Source organism: Acartia tonsa, chromosome 6, assembly GCF_053477335.1.
Source record: "Acartia tonsa isolate MP-2025a chromosome 6, ASM5347733v1, whole genome shotgun sequence".
In the NCBI taxonomy this organism is placed as follows: domain Eukaryota; kingdom Metazoa; phylum Arthropoda; class Copepoda; order Calanoida; family Acartiidae; genus Acartia; species Acartia tonsa.
Genome location: NC_137265.1, coordinates 22,315,747 through 22,333,472, shown reverse-complemented (window position 1 = coordinate 22,333,472; position 17,726 = coordinate 22,315,747). Strand labels below are relative to the sequence as shown.

The 17,726-nt window shown below is 33.9% G+C and overlaps 1 protein-coding gene across 1 annotated transcript in view; it reads left to right on the top strand.

Moving 5' to 3' along the window:
• The window catches only part of LOC145323014 (uncharacterized), a 43,134-nt gene that overhangs the window by 1,711 nt on the left and 23,697 nt on the right, over positions 1-17,726 (top strand). Inside the window, exons 6-24 of the mRNA XM_080165401.1 lie at positions 255-312; positions 1,769-1,863; positions 2,507-2,591; positions 6,275-6,310; positions 6,511-6,587; positions 7,143-7,327; positions 7,719-7,828; positions 8,193-8,301; positions 8,655-8,742; positions 9,623-9,743; positions 10,418-10,538; positions 11,643-11,772; positions 12,861-12,922; positions 13,471-13,592; positions 14,057-14,189; positions 14,393-14,487; positions 16,395-16,548; positions 16,884-16,931; positions 17,356-17,430. Of these exons, the coding sequence (XP_080021527.1) occupies positions 255-312; positions 1,769-1,863; positions 2,507-2,591; positions 6,275-6,310; positions 6,511-6,587; positions 7,143-7,327; positions 7,719-7,828; positions 8,193-8,301; positions 8,655-8,742; positions 9,623-9,743; positions 10,418-10,538; positions 11,643-11,772; positions 12,861-12,922; positions 13,471-13,592; positions 14,057-14,189; positions 14,393-14,487; positions 16,395-16,548; positions 16,884-16,931; positions 17,356-17,430 (1,904 nt within the window). The remainder of the gene's footprint in view (positions 1-254; positions 313-1,768; positions 1,864-2,506; positions 2,592-6,274; positions 6,311-6,510; positions 6,588-7,142; positions 7,328-7,718; positions 7,829-8,192; positions 8,302-8,654; positions 8,743-9,622; positions 9,744-10,417; positions 10,539-11,642; positions 11,773-12,860; positions 12,923-13,470; positions 13,593-14,056; positions 14,190-14,392; positions 14,488-16,394; positions 16,549-16,883; positions 16,932-17,355; positions 17,431-17,726) is intronic.

Sequence of the window (17,726 nt, the reverse complement as noted above, 5' to 3'; positions counted from 1 at the left end):
TTAACCAAAGTTTTTGGGGCAAAATCTAAGATATATTGTTTATAAAACTTTGGGTACCAGTGTAATTTACAGTCCAATATTACCTTCTTCTCTGTCTTAAATGGACTATAGACTAAAGTTGTTCTAATTTGAAATAAAAGTTTGCTACTATACAATCAATTATTACCTAATTATGTGGGAAGTAAATTAGCCAAAAAAATAAACAAAACAAAAAAGAATTAGATGATAATCCTAATTAATTTGTTAATGAACAGAAGATCTAGTTTTACAGCGAAAACAATTGATGCATTTATGAGGCTCACTTTTCTCAAGGTTAGTTAATTAATAGTATTATTTAAAATTCAAAATGAAGATGCTTATAGTGCCTGACAAAAGATTACGTCATACAATATAAATGACCAATAATAGGTCAGTATACATTGTAATTGACCAATGGCCAATGGTAAAATATATACTGGCCTTTCATCGGTCATTTGAATTGTTTGACGTCATTTTTTATTAGGCACTATAAACTGCTTCATTCGAAATACAATTATGTCTGTCTGTCCGTCCGTCTAATCATTTTAAAGAGTGATAAACGGTGGGCCAATAGGGTGCTGCTTTCCTGGGAAGGGTTTAAAGCTATTTTTACATGTCAAAAAAAGGTGGCATCATTTTTTGTTTGTTGCAAGAACACTAAAATCTATGAAATTTATGCATAATAGATATAGAAAGCATAGGCGTCCAAGGGGGGGGGTAATGGGCCATTTGGCACCCCCAAAATTTTGTGAACAATACCCCCCCCAAAAAAAAATTACCCCTACCTTGGGGGTGCCGTAGGCACCCCCAACGATTTTGGGGGGGTATTTACCCCCCCCAAACCATTTTGGGGGGGTAAATACTCCCCCCAAAATAGAAAATCTCTAACAAAAAAAATTTTTGCGCGCTTTGCACGCATTTTTAATACTAAATTTTTTATAAAATTTAAATTACCCCCCCCAAAAATTTTACCCCGGGGGTAAATTTTGGGGGGGGGTAAACAAATTTTACCCCTGCCAACAGATTTCAGGGGGGGTAATTACCCCCCCCAAGCAAATTTTACCCCCGGGGTAAAAATTTTGGGGGGGGTAAAAAAAATTTGCGGCGCGCTTCGCGCGCCATTTTACCCCCCCCAAAACCAAATTACCCCCCCCTTAAAAAAATTTTACCCCCCCCAAAATAAAAAGCTTGGACGCCCCTGATAGAAAGTCTAGATGATAAATACCTTTTTTACCATTAAGAACACAGTGTAGGAATAATCCTACCACAATATTGGTCAAAAAGTACGAGATGGAAATAAATATATATATTTTTTATGCCTTTCATATACAAATTAAGCTTAGATTATTATGACTGATTGACCATCTAGAGAAATAAATCTATTCTATACATAAATCTATGTTAAAGAGTATCTAATTACATAGGTGCCGTTAGTTTTTCATGTCAAAATTTTTATAATCAACAAATTATAATATTATTTTTTTTATTTATGCAATATTAAAATTAATTACACAAGGTGCACAAGGTTTAAACGGGATAAACAGGTAAAGGGGTATTTACCCCCCCTCAAACTTTGAAACCATTCATTTAACCCCCTCAAAATAAAAAGCTTGGAAGCCTTTAAACTACCCCCCATTATTTTCAATTTATTTTAAAATTAAGGTTAAGGAGATATCAGCGCTCAGCCGGCACTTTGTGTGATGACGCCTTTTATTTTCAATTAATAAATACTAATCTTAATTTATTTTAGATATTGTTTGTTGATATATTCATAAGTATGGGAGACTTAATTATGGATATTGTTCAAGGCTGCTATCTCATTTTTGAGGGGTACAACTCACCTGGGTAAGTTATTTATATCAGATTAGCTAAGCTCGGGGATCTACAGGGATAAGACAATGGCCGATAAATTGATGTACTTCTCCAAGGATGATAAACAAAATAACCCCTTCGAAAGAGTACAATTAGTGGTTGAATAGCTTGAACGCTCTAATTAATAATCCAACCAAACTAAATTTATTTAAAGTCCCCAAAGTTAAAGGCAACGAATAAGAGAACGTTAATAAAAAACTTTGGGTACTAATAAACAGCCCAATGTCCCCTACCTCCCTGAGCTAAGCTACTCTTGAGATCATTTATCCGTTTGATGAAACTTTTGACTTTCAGAAGAGAGAAAAAAATTATTTAGTTTAAATTTTGAGTCAGTTCGGACAAAATATATTGTTTTTGCATGTTATGGTTTCTATTACCTTCTAATTTTTTAAAAATCCTATAATATAAAGTAGTAAGATATTTTGTCTGAATCATGGTTTAAGTTTTATTTTTAGATTTAAGCCTTTTGGTTGTTTTACCTTTTATCCGTTTCACCTTTGAGAATTCAGAGGGCAAAATGTTTCATTACTTTTAAGTTTATCTAAAAAATTGCTATTAATTGTTCTTAAAGACAAAAAGTATTAATTTTAATGATGTGTTTGTTTATTCTTTGAAGGTTTTACTATGGTATAGCCCTGATAGCTTCATGTTGGGTACCTGCTCTGTTTCTACCCCCTCATCAAGGGATTAAATTATACCAGGTAAATACAGGGAGGAAGGGTACCTGCTCTGTTTCTACCCCCTCATCAAGGGATTAAATTACACCAGGTAAATACAGGGAGGAAGGGTACCTGCTCTGTTTCTACCCCCTCATCAAGGGATTAAATTATACCAGGTAAATACAGGGAGGAAGGGTACCTGCTCTGTTTCTACCCCCTCATCAAGGGATTAAATTATACCAGGTAAATACAGGGAGGAAGGGTACCTGCTCTGTTTCTACCCCCTCATCAAGGGATTAAATTATACCAGGTAAATACAGGGAGGAAGGGTACCTGCTCTGTTTCTACCCCCTCATCAAGGGATTAAATTATACCAGGTAAATACAGGGAGGAAGGGTACCTGCTCTGTTTCTACCCCCTCATCAAGGGATTAAATTATACCAGGTAAATACAGGGAGGAAGGGTACCTGCTCTGTTTCTACCCCCTCATCAAGGGATTAAATTATACCAGGTAAATACAGGGAGGAAGGGTACCTGCTCTGTTTCTACCCCCTCATCAAGGGATTAAATTATACCAGGTAAATACAGGGAGGAAGGGTACCTGCTCTGTTTCTACCCCCTCATCAAGGGATTAAATTATACCAGGTAAATACAGGGAGGAAGGGTACCTGCTCTGTTTCTACCCCCTCATCAAGGGATTAAATTATACCAGGTAAATACAGGGAGGAAGGGTACCTGCTCTGTTTCTACCCCCTCATCAAGGGATTAAATTATACCAGGTAAATACAGGGAGGAAGGGTACCTGCTCTGTTTCTACCCCCTCATCAAGGGATTAAATTATACCAGGTAAATACAGGGAGGGAGGGTACCTGCTCTGTTTCTACCCCCTCATCAAGGGATTAAATTATACCAGGTAAATACAGGGAGGGAGGGTACCTGCTCTGTTCCTACCCCCTCATCAAGAGATTAAATTATACCAGGTAAATACAGGGAGGTAGGGTACCTGCTCTGTTTCTACCCCCTCATCAAGGGATTAAATTATACCAGGTAAATACAGGGAGGAAGGGTACCTGCTCTGTTTCTACCCCCTCATCAAGGGATTAAATTATACCAGGTAAATACAGGGAGGAAGGGTACCTGCTCTGTTTCTACCCCCTCATCAAGGGATTAAATTATACCAGGTAAATACAGGGAGGGAGGGTACCTGCTCTGTTTCTACCCCCTCATCAAGGGATTAAATTATACCAGGTAAATACAGGGAGGGAGGGTACCTGCTCTGTTCCTACCCCCTCATCAAGAGATTAAATTATACCAGGTAAATACAGGGAGGTAGGGTACCTGCTCTGTTTCTACCCCCTCATCAAGGGATTAAATTATACCAGGTAAATACAGGGAGGGAGGGTACCTGCTCTGTTCCTACCCCCTCATCAAGAGATTAAATTATACCAGGTAAATACAGGGAGGTAGGGTACCTGCTCTGTTTCTACCCCCTCATCAAGGGATTAAATTATACCAGGTAAATACAGGGAGGGAGGGTACCTGCTCTGTTTCTACCCCCTCATCAAGGGATTAAATTATACCAGGTAAATACAGGGAGGAAGGGTACCTGCTCTGTTTCTACCCCCTCATCAAGGGATTAAATTATACCAGGTAAATACAGGGAGGAAGGGTACCTGCTCTGTTTCTACCCCCTCATCAAGGGATTAAATTATACCAGGTAAATACAGGGAGGAAGGGTACCTGCTCTGTTTCTACCCCCTCATCAAGGGATTAAATTATACCAGGTAAATACAGGGAGGAAGGGTACCTGCTCTGTTTCTACCCCCTCATCAAGGGATTAAATTATACCAGGTAAATACAGGGAGGGAGGGTACCTGCTCTGTTTCTACCCCCTCATCAAGGGATTAAATTATACCAGGTAAATACAGGGAGGGAGGGTACCTGCTCTGTTTCTACCCCCTCATCAAGGGATTAAATTATACCAGGTAAATACAGGGAGGGAGGGTACCTGCTCTGTTTCTACCCCCTCATCAAGGGATTAAATTATACCAGGTAAATACAGGGAGGGAGGGTACCTGCTCTGTTCCTACCCCCTCATCAAGAGATTAAATTATACCAGGTAAATACAGGGAGGTAGGGTACCTGCTCTGTTTCTACCCCCTCATCAAGGGATTAAATTATACCAGGTAAATACAGGGAGGAAGGGTACCTGCTCTGTTTCTACCCCCTCATCAAGGGATTAAATTATACCAGGTAAATACAGGGAGGAAGGGTACCTGCTCTGTTTCTACCCCCTCATCAAGGGATTAAATTATACCAGGTAAATACAGGGAGGGAGGGTACCTACTCTGTTTCTACCCCCTCATCAAGGGATTAAATTATACCAGGTAAATACAGGGAGGGAGGGTACCTGCTCTGTTCCTACCCCCTCATCAAGAGATTAAATTATACCAGGTAAATACAGGGAGGTAGGGTACCTGCTCTGTTTCTACCCCCTCATCAAGGGATTAAATTATACCAGGTAAATACAGGGAGGGAGGGTACCTGCTCTGTTCCTACCCCCTCATCAAGAGATTAAATTATACCAGGTAAATACAGGGAGGTAGGGTACCTGCTCTGTTTCTACCCCCTCATCAAGGGATTAAATTATACCAGGTAAATACAGGGAGGGAGGGTACCTGCTCTGTTCCTACCCCCTCATCAAGAGATTAAATTATACCAGGTAAATACAGGGAGGTAGGGTACCTGCTCTGTTTCTACCCCCTCATCAAGGGATTAAATTATACCAGGTAAATACAGCGAGGGAGGTATAGGACTTTGGACTGTAGATTATACTAGTACCCAAAGTTGTGTAACTATGTTATCTTATTTGTTGACTTCAAAACTTTGGTTACTTTATTTGACACGATTTAACCAATAATTTAAATCAATAGAAATAGAAGAGTAGAAGAATATTCTGAACCCTTTTTTCGTCAAATCTAAAAGAGAACATTTCTAGCAGACAAAAGTATTGTTTACTTTCGACTCAAGCTGATGTGGATTCTTAAAAAATGATAGACTCGCTATTCGATAGTGAGGCAAAATTATTTTTGTGAAAAATCATCCAAAAGCACATTAAAAATCTACAAAAATTAAACAAAATCATATGTTAATAACCCTCTTAAGATTTTATTTAATTTTTGTAAATTTTTTTATTCGATTTTGGAGGATTTTTCACAAAAATAATTTTGTCTCACCAGCGAGTTGCCAGCCTAATTTTTTTTTAAGAATCCAACTTTGTTTCAAGCTTTCAAATTGTAAACGAAATTTTGGGCAATTAATTCTGATTCCGCAAAGCTTTCTACTAAGAAAATATACTGTTAACAGCTGTCTTTTATGTATGTATAAAATGAAAAAAAACATGCCTTCGTAGCAAAATGTGTACACAATTTCAACCAATGAGATCCAATGTAAATTCCGATGCGATTCTCCTATTGGCTCAATTAGACATTCCCTCTCTTTCTTAGTACCTTTATTTTTAAATCTACAGAAGGGGCAACTGTGTTATCATCATTTAATTTATCGTGCATTGTCTTATACCGTAAGATTTTTGGGTGAATATTAAATAAAATTGAAATATTAGATCTATAAAAAAATATAAAAATTCAGCTTATAAGTATTTAAAAATAAAATAGCAAAATCGTTCTTAATATATTTGTTATAAAATTATCTTTGTTTTATTTTAGGAATCTTTCAAAAATAAAACTTCAATTGAAAAATTGGTAAGTTTTTAAATTTAATGGAGTTTGAAATTTCTTTTCTAGTGGAAAAGAAGTAGGATGTATGTATGTCTGTAGAGAAAACAGTTGTATAGACTAGACCGTATTTGTTTGGGTTACGAATAGTAAAGAGGACAGAGAGACAAACATAAAAACTTAAAGAGTAGATTCGCTGTTAAAAAATTATCTGAATTTTATTTTAGATCCTTGTGATATTATATGTGACTATTTACCCTGTGATACCTACATTTACTTATTTCTGTCTTCTCTTGACTCCAAGGTAAATACTAATAGTATTCATTTTAAAAGCAGCTAGATGTGTGTCTGTTCAAAATAGTTACTCAATGTTTTGTGTGTGTTTTAGAAATTACGCAACGAATGAGTATAATTACATAGAAGATAAGATTTATAAAAAAAGATAGTTTTTGTTTTTATTTAAAAGTTACAGGATTCTATGTGTGTATATCGAGGGAAATCTATAACCGCTGAACCGATATGGTTCTTCTTTACGTTGAAGCTTCTACTAGATCCAGGGAAGGTTTATAACTTAGTTGGGGATGGGTGCCACTACCTTCCAAAGAGAGCCCTCCCAAAAAATTATCCTCTAGGACTTTTTATTGTAAAACAAAACTAAAAGTGAAGGGTCGACTACCCCTCCCCTTTTCACACAAGTTCCCCTAGAGGACTTTAGGAGGCTAGCCGCTAGTAAGAAATATTAAACCATTTTGACTTTAGTATGACATTTGACATGCATTCTCATTTTGACATGTATATAAAAAAAATATTTTTATATACTTCTCTGAGAAACAAATTGTTACCTAGTATTTTATTTCAGAACGCGAAGTTCTGAGAGACAAAGATACAACGAGTTGCAGCGCAAGGCGCATGAAATCAAATCTGTGACTGCCTCCATAGAATCTCCAGTACAGCTGACAATTATTTTGTATTTAATGTTCCGCGGCATTCTCCCGCTCCCGTGGAATGAACCAGCCTCATCGTACTGTATTAAAGATTATCTTAGTAAGTATTAAGCTAAACTCTGACATAATTTATTTTTTAAAAATCAACATTTAACGCTTTTTAATGGCCTATTTTATTTCATTATAAGTTGGAATAGTTTATATTTAAAAAGAGTTTATTATTGACCATTTTCTTATTAACAAGATGTCTGTTTGTAGATCTTGCTAACCGTACCACTGGCATGGTTTTTCATTATATCGAAGCTTCCTATAGGTTCAGTAAAGGTTCATAACTATTTTTGGGGAGAGTACCTTTACTTTCCAAGGAGAAATCATCTCCCACCTCAAAATATTTTTCCCTTTAAGTGCCCCTAGAGGCCTCTTGGAGCGTAGTTGCAAGTTCTATCTATAATTAAAGAGAATGTCTAACTAAATACATGTTTTTTTTTTAGATCGTCCTGCCTGTTTTCCATCCATCCCGATGTTGTCCATAATATTCTCAATTCTGTCCATCATGAAGTCAATGTTTGACCTGAATGTCAAGCCAATTCTTGCCAACAATGTAAGTTACTTTTCTTCATATACATATTCATCTACATACAAAGTGATAGAAGTGAAGCTCTTTATCTAATCGTTAAAAGAAATAATTTATAATGATGCAAGGACGTCTATTCTAATCCAATAGAATGTCAAAATATAAAGGCCTTAAAATATTTTAGGGGGTGTCAAAGGGTTTGTAGGTGTAACGCTACCTCCCAAAAACTTTTAGGAGTTCCATAGGGCCCAACAAATTTGTTTTGGGGGGTAAAAAGTTTATGGTTTGATGTTTCATTCGATCTAGATTTTTTCAAAATCAGTTTAAAAGGTAGCACATTTAAATTTAATTTCAAAGGTAATGATTTTAAAATAAAATATTTCTGTTTTAGGAATGCTCTGTAAGTTCAATGTGCTATGAGCTGTTATTATTCTTGAGATACATGCCTTTCTCCCTGTCTAACATCACTTTTAGAATCACAGCTTTTGCATTTATCATTGGTAAGTTAATACTTTTAGTGTATAATGTTGGTCTCAACCGTCAGACAAATAAACGAAGTAGTCTGATAAGTTAATATATCCTATGGTTAAATTAAGCAAGTTAGAATTGTTCTATCGACTTGAAACATTTTATGCTAATTCATGCAACAGTTAGCTATGATTTAGAAAGAACTCTATAATCGTTACCAGAAAGTCCGTACTTCAATTTAAGTCAAGCTGATTTATAACTTTATAACAACAATTTTTAGAGCCTCGCTTATATATATGTTTTCAGCCTTGTTCCATTTTTTGGTATAATTTAATTTTAATTTTGATTTAATATAGAATATTTTGATCATTAATTTTGTGTTTAGTTTTCTTTGATTTCTGGAGTATAATTCCATTTCTTGTCCTGTTGCTGTCCAACCTGGTACTGTTTGGTTTCTCATTTACCAGAGTCAGGTTAGGTTCATTTTACATTGTTATCAGGGAGGGAGTGGACATTGGACTGTTAATTATACTGGTAACTAAAGTTTTTATTACCACGATATCTTATTTGTTGATTTAAACACTTTTGGTATTTTTATTGAATTTTGATTAGTTAGTTTCAAAATTGTGTTGTCAAATTTTTCAAGCAACAACCAAAGGAGTAATTTTGTTTGGCATTATTATGAATTTATATAATATTATCGTCCATTGTCTTATCCCTGCAAAGTTATACAAAAAATATATGCATATATGCAGAAAACGTAATCGATTATTTGTTTCTTTTTGTGAGCAATATTTATTTATTCTCAAAGTGAAAAAGAATGTTACATTTAAATCATTTTATACAAAAAATAGGAAAAAGAGAGGGGTAGATGTCTGGTAAAATCCATAAAGGTTATATGTTATAAATAAAAAAAACAGTAATAGAGTGATAAAAATTTATGTCAACTTAAAAAAAATTTGTCTATAGTTCTTTTCAATAAAAAATACACATATTTAGTGAATATTATCGTTCTACTACTATTTTTAAGCCTTAAAACACACACCTTTACGGATTCTACCAGAAACCTACCCATCTCTTTTTTTTAAAATTTTTGTTGGGTTAGCTTTTTTTTTAAAAATCAGTGAAACAACAAGAAAAACAAAACAAAGTTTTTGTTGAGACGGGGTTTGTTGTTATTTCTTTCTTGTTCCTATAGATATGTAAAAACTTTCCTTGTACTAATAAAACGCTTTACTGTAATGGTGTTAAATCAGTTCAGCATATTTTTCGCTACATATAAATAGACGGACGGACAGACAACTTAGTACTTTTACAAAAGTAAACATATTTATTTAAATTGTTTATTTATAGATCAATGAGTAGTATAAGAAGTAGATATAATACCCCAGATGCTGAAATGCGAATGAAGGAATTGGATAGCCCTCCTGTTATTGATAATGATGAAAAACCTTCGCTGGGCTTTGATACTAAGGTATTGTTTTAATTATTATCCAGTGGCTACGCCTATAGAGGCCTCAAGGGGCACTTGATCTGAGGGGGGGGGGGAAGTGGTTGAAGTCGACCACCTCGAACTTTCTATTTTATGTTAAAAAAAATTTTTTTTTTTTGGGGGGGGGAGGAGTAATTTTTTTCTAAGGTCAATATCTCTTGGTAGGTACACTCCCACAAAATAGTTATTAACCTCTCCAACCCCTATGCCAAGATTCGCTGCAAAGGAGAATCATATCGGTTCATGGGTAAGTCAGATCCTTGGGTTAACAAAAACAAGCAGACATACCCATATTCTGTTACTTTTATATATTTCCCGTGCAGTTATATTCATTTTGGGCATGATTGGGGTGCGGGAAGAAGGTCGCTCAAAAAATCAGCTTATGACGACATCAAAATAAGGGAAATGAGAAAGAAAACCTCTAAAAAGAGATAGATAATCCCTCGTTTTTATGACGTTACATGCTGATTTTTTGAGTGACTTTCTCATCGTACATGTTTGAGGCAATTTTGTGAGGTACACTCCTACCCCCTTGTCTGTTTATTTAAGGGCCAACAAATGTTATAATTTTTAAGTTTACTATCTTCGGAAAACTTCTTTTATACGATAAATAACTATTTCAATTCAGACATCATTATTGCAATAACTTTTTGTAGATGCTTGCAGTATCAACTCCTACAAAAGAGCCTCCGGTCCAGGGTTGGAATCCGTATGTGCTGGATACTGACAGGTCACAGGATACATCCAAGTTCCATCATGCTCCAAGTGTCCTCCCAGGTACGATTTTATTGCATCCAAATATGGTTAAATGATTCATTTCTAACCTTCTGAATTTGTATCATTCTAGATTTACTTTTTGCATAAGGAACAAAGAGGAACAACTTTAACCATAGTTTTTATGAGCTTCAATAACTTCGTCATAGCAGAGCCTGCCAAAAAAACCTTTTGTGGTTTTAGGTCACCTTTAAGTTGACTGCAAGTGATCTATCTAGCTCAAAATCGAACGGAAAAAAATAAACACTTACCACCACCATTGCAACCATTGCATTGTTACTAGGTTGCCTTAAAACAGGGAGTGAGGGAGGGGACAATGGATCGAATATTCAATTTTTAGGAGTCTCAGACTTTGGGTACTGGCTTAAAGGGAATGTGCAAGAATTTAGCAGTTTCTGGCTGACTCTGATACTAGCGCACAGAATGCCGCTAACTCGTTTGTTAATTTTGAATATTGCAGACAAGTATCAATAAACCTAAATTGTTATGATGTGGCTGGTTTTAACGATTTTTTTCTCTCCAGAAAATATCATTTCATAGATAAAAACTTTATTGTGATATTTGTTTAATAAAGAATCTAAGAATCCAATTAATTTTTGGGTTATGGGACTATGGGTTGAATTGGTTCCAGGGAGATTTTTCTAGTTATTAATTACATAATGGTTACGTCATTGTGATGTGCTGGACTGGTAATAGGTATAATTTTCAAATGAATGCTTTTTTCTTGGAACTTTTTTCTTATTTTATTGTTTTCTGTATTGTATTAACTCTCCCTTTAAAATTTCCTCCATATTTTCTGGATTAATCTGGATTTCAAGGTCTTTCAGCAAATACTCTTAAATTGAATTAATTGCTTATTGTCCCCTCCCTTACTCCCTGCTTAAAATTAGAAAGAATTAAAGAAAAAACTGGCCATATTTATTTGGTAGCCTTAGATTTAGAGGCAAGAAAAAAGGCACCTTGGCTAGTAAAAACATTATACTATTATCAAATCTCTTCTAAGTTTTATTCATTCAAGTAATCATTATAGCAAATAGTCTAACCTATCTATAACAAAGGTATACCTAAGTTATAATAAATTTCAACTATTATCTTATTATTATTTAGTAAGTAGTGTAGAGGGTACAGAAGTGAATTCTAATATATTTGTGATGAGCAAAGAGGAGCCACTCTTGTCCAAACCAGGAATAAGCAGAACTAGATCTTTCAAACAACAACTTTCTAGAATTTCAATCAGGTAATATCATCACCAGTAACATTGCAGCTACTCCATTGACACTAGTTTGTCATTGTAACCTGCTTTAATGTATACTAGCTCCTGTGCCCCTAGCTTCTAGGGGCTTTGTATTTAAATGGGTAGATAAGAGTAGAATAGCCTAAAACCATTCCAAGACTTAGATCGAAAATAAATAAAGTTGCCTAAAACCATCCCTGCACCAATGTGAAGGTTCTCTACTAAGGAGAACCTAATAGTTTCAGCAGTTAGCGAGATCCTTCGTTACAGACAAAAAAGCTTACTACTTTATATGATAGGATAGAAAATATAGATTCATACTCACCAAATTCGTATAATAGGAAAACAGTGAAGTAATAATCCGTCCAGATTATTGGTTATAAAGTGTGAAGATTAAGCTAAAAAAATTGGAAAGAATTTTAATGAATATAATAGATTTAAAATCTGCATAAAATTTTAAGGATTTTTTAAAATAAAATTCGTTTTTTATATAATTCATTATTTAAAAGCGCAAATCCAATTTAAGTTAATAAATTTTGACCAATAGGATAGGTGGATTGGAAACTACCTGCGCTCTAATTGGTTGAATAATGTACGTCACTTAAGCTTCTCCAATCAGGGCGCAGATAGTTTTCAATCCACCAATAACAGATGTCAAAATTATTTAACCTAATTTGTATTTGCGCTTATAGATAAAGAATTATACAAAAAACGAATTTTATAAAAATTCCTTAAAATTTTATGCAGATTTCAAATCTATTATATTCATTAAAATTCTTTCCAATTTTTATAGCTTAGTACAGATCACATACATTCGTTGGATGAGTCAGCTATAGATTGTTGAATTTCTTAGGATAATTATATCATGGAAATATGTCTGCACTCGTATTATAAACTAAAACATGTAATAAAACTTTGCGATTTCTACGTAAAGACTATTAGTTAAATAAAAATATATTTATATCAATTATTTTCCGTTTGTACGCCCTGTATTGTGGACAAATTTGAATTTAATAATGGTGTTCTGTAAAGTGTGTAGACCCTCGCTCTCATTTTCTTTCTAAATAACAATTATTTCAAATCTAATTAAGGAGTGAGAGGCCTAGCATTATCAACGAAGGAAATACATCCATATTTTTCAATTCATTTTCAGGTAATTTTTTTTATAATTGCAGTTTATTCCAAACCAACAAAAATACATCTATAATGACCCAAATTTAGGCTGAACAAGTATGTTCTTGTTCTTAAGTAACCTAGCTTAATTTATATTTAAGTTTGATTTGTTTAGTGAACGGGCCTGTGCTTGCGCTCTGGACAGTGCATGAGTGTGTGTGACAACGGATCTATAGTATAGATGTATACATAGATAAATACCTCCCTCCCTTTTTCGTCTTCTACCACATTGTTTCTGCTACTTGGCTGTGTAAATACTCACAACACCATTAGTCGATTTTCAATGACCCAATTGAGAGTCGGCACAAGGACATTGTGATCGGGGAGATACAGTTATTTTACCCTTTCTCCCTCTAGTATTTTACTAAGTTACTTACTTGCTTACTTTAATTGTGTGACAAGGCTTAAATATGAATTTTCCAATAAACAAAGGCTGTTGCGATAGCAGACATTCATACTGACCAACCCAATTGTAATAGAACAAATTTGCTACATAACTTTACTTAAAATTAAATCAAATTTTTTTAGGTCTGTTCTTTCCCTCCTGTCACTCTGACCTCGTACCTTTCAACCAGCCAGCCTCAAAACTAAAACCGGTTTTCTGTGTTCGAAGACTCATGAAATGGCAAAACACAGTTCTTAGAAGACAGGTAAACTATCAAACAAGGGATGGATATTTTATCTGAAGACAACCTTTTTGGTTTTCATATCTTAATTATGTATTTTAGAGTACTATGATATTTTAACAAATTTGAGTTAATTTTACTTAAATGAAATTCCGTCAATATCTCATCCATATAAACAAATATTCAAATGACAAAACGGAAAAAGTAAAGGTCGTCGTATTATGATTAGATTTGTAAATCTCTCTTTGAATTTGCTATTCACTATTAAAATTATTGTTTTTGTCCATTTATCAAATCAATTGAAAACCCAATTTGATGAAAACTTGCTTTGATATTTTTTTATTAGTGTTAGGGCTTTTGAACTAGACTTAAATTCAGTCGCTCTTTTTTTCTTGTTAGTTTTAAAAAAAAGTTTATTTGATGTTCCTAAACTTAAAAACGTATTATAATCTTTTACAACTGGGCTATAGTTAATTTTATATTTTCAGGTGTTGGCATTTAACAGTATCGTGATGTTTGTGTTGTTGTTGGTTCTCATACTCGTCATATTCACCTCATCATTCAACTACAACAGCAATGTCATGGACCCGTACTGGTTCAAAATTGTCTTTGCAGTTCTAGGTAACTTTTTAGTAATTTAGCTAGTATTAACTTTCGTTTTCATATTGACCTCCTCATTCAAGTACAACAGCATTTTAATTTTTTAATTTATGTATATTCCAAATGATGACTTACAAAATTATCCTTTTTATATAGTGGAATTCTTGCTTGAAAAGTTTGTATCCATAAATCAAGATTCAATATTAATTGATTATATATTTCAGCTGTTGAGTATGTTGTAACGATTCTGCTGTCATTTGAGCTGAGCAATCCTGTTCATAAACTATTTGTAGCTTGCTTTCCAGATACCAGACTACAGGTATAGTACATTTTAGTTGAGTAATCCTGTTCATATACTATTTGTAGCTTGCTTTCCAGATACCAGACTACAGGTATAGTACATTTGTGCTAAGTAATCCTGTTCATAAACTATTTGTAGCTTGCTTTCCAGATACCAGACTACAGGTATAGTACATTTGAGCTGAGTAATCCTGTTCATAAACTATTTGTAGCTTGCTTTCCAGATACCAGACTACAGGTATAGTACATTTGAGCTGAGTAATCCTGTTCATAAAATATTTGTAGCTTGCTACCAGATACCAGGCTACAGGTATAGTACATTGTAGCTGAGTAATCCTGTTCATAAACTATTTGTAGCGTGCTTTCCAGATACCAGACTACAGGTATAGTACATTTTAGTTGAGTAATCCTGTTCATATACTATTTGTAGCTTGCTTTCCAGATACCAGACTACAAGTATAGTACATTTGAGTTGCGTAATCCAGTTTATAAACTATTTGTAGCTTGCTTTCCAGATACCAGACTATATACAGGTATAGTACATTTGTGCTAAGTAATCCTGTTCATAAACTATTTGTAGCTTGCTTTCCAGATACCAGACTACAGGTATAGTACATTTGAGCTGAGTAATCCTGTTCATATACTATTTGTAGCTTGCTTTCCAGATACCAGACTACAGGTATAGTACATTGTAGCTGAGTAATCATGTTATAAACTATTTGTAGCTTGCTTTCCAGATACCAGACTACAGGTATAGTACATTGTAGCTGAGTAATCATGTTATAAACTATTTGTAGCTTGCTTTCCAGATACCAGACTACAGGTATAGTACATTGTAGCTGAGTAATCATGTTATAAACTATTTGTAGCTTGCTTTCCAGATACAAGACTAAAGGTATAGTACATTTGAGCTGAGTAATCCTGTTCATAAACTATTTGTAGCGTGCTTTCCAGATACCAGGCTACAGGTATAGTACATTTAAGCTGTGTAATCATGTTATAAACTATTTGTAACTTGCTTTCCAGATACAAGACTACAGGTATAGTACATTTGAGTTGAGCAATCCTGTTTATAAACTATTTGTAGCTTGCTTTCCAGATTCAATACAATAGGTACATTTGCTGGAAAATAAATGCTTATTAATTTAACTATTTCAGTTAGCATGAAACAATGTTTTTCTAATGTTACATAACATTAAGCGTTTGTATTACTTGTAAAGTTGCCTTTAGAAATTCCTAACATTATTTCCTTACAATTTAATTGTTATTCTTTCTTGTAACTGTTTATTAAGTTGGCCACCATAAAAACATGTTTCAACCACCAAAAAGCTTGCTTTTTTGTGTTTCGTCCAGATTAAATCAATTAAATCACACTTGCCAAATTTATATTTAGCGTAGCTGTACTATTGTAGACTAAGGTACGAATTTTTTTTTCGTATTCATTCGAAACCGGTGGATTAGAACTGGTTTTAATCAATTCGAAAAAAACTATGTTTAGCATCTTATTATATCCAGTTTGCAACGAATATAAAAATGCACGATCATAAGATTAAAACCAGTTTTTTAGCCCGTGCCTTCGGCATCTCGGGGTTAAAAAAATTGGTTTTAATCTTATAATTGTACATTTTATATCCGCGGAAAATTGTTTATAATACGATGCGAGAAATAACTATTCTCTCACTGACAGATCTATAGTATAGATGTATATACAGATAACTACCTCCCTTTCTTTTTCAAAGACCTCTTTCGTCTGCTTTTAAATAGTCTGCCCTCTAGTGATTTACTCTAACCTCTCACTAGACTTTAAAGTAAAAACAAAACACCCTAAATAAAATCACTTTTAAAGTTAGTTATCCCTATCTTATAATCTATATTAACTTACATTTTAAATAGGCGTACCTAAATAAAATTTTTCAATATTTGCAGGACACCTCAGAGCCGGAGCTTGACGCCCAGGATGGAGGAGAAGACTACCTGGATGGAGATTCATCTGATGGTGTTTCCACTTTCTGTAGAAGATTCTGGCTAACTATACTACTCACTTTGCTAATAATGGTACCAACACTCATTGCTATTATAGGTAAGACTATTCAACGTAATGATTTTTGGTATATAGCAAAGCTGCTGTCTAAATAATTTTGTCAAATAGTTTGTCTTTCTTGAGAAAGATCTTCTAATATTTAACAACAGCATACCATATCTAATCCTTTTCTCAATAAAAGTCAAACCATCGATTACATATCTCAACTAAACCTACGTAACATAACCTAACCTAATATTCTAATAGCCTTCATCTTAGATGGTTGAAATACTGAGATACTGCAATCCGAATGAAAATAAAGACCAATGAAAAATAGAATCATTATGCAGATGTCTTCTTGAAGTCCCCTATTGTCACTACAACAATTTTTTTAGGTTATCAGTTTGGTTCCGCTCCTCAGACATATGTCTTCCTTGTTCAAGGTTTGTTTTGTTCAATTTTAATGATAGAGGTTATTAAAAGAAAGTATCTGTCAGTAAATCTGTGATTCTCTGGACAAAAGTGACTTAAAAAATTATTTTTTATCAAACGTATCCTATTTAGAAAATTGCTTTTTATTTCCACTGATGTTTTTTAATTTTTTATCTTCATTTGTATGGCCCTAAGTACCTCTACAGCAGTGGTTTCCAGGAAGTGTGTATTTTCTTTTTAAAGTTTGGCATAACTTTACTGATTTTAATTTCAATAGTAATAAAAGCATAGGAAAAATTTACTTATGGGGATAAGATTAAATAATGATTGATTTGTACAAAGTAACAATGTCCAAACTTTAGAATCATAAATCAAGTGCGCTATCCCTGCTGCTGATATTATTTAAGTTGAAATTTTACTAATGAATTATTACAGATCGGTATTCCTACCTGGAACTTGGAGTTCTGGCAGCCTTCTCAATATCTAGTACACCTACCAACAAAATTATAGGTAAATCCTCTGTTATATGAATTCATCAAATTTGTTACAAATGGTTTTAGGACAGAGAAAATTTAATCAATATAATGAAAATAACCTTTTTATTGTCATTGAATAATGAATATAAACAAACAAATTTATTTTTAAAGTGATTTTGTTGTATGTTATTCCAATAAGAAAACTCAGTTTTGAATTTGATTTTTATAATGACCATTATATTACTAATTTGATTGTCTAATACAATAGAAATGATTTCACTTTTTATTTTAAGTAGCAAAGCTATTTTGTTATTCACTTCGTCTATCCGT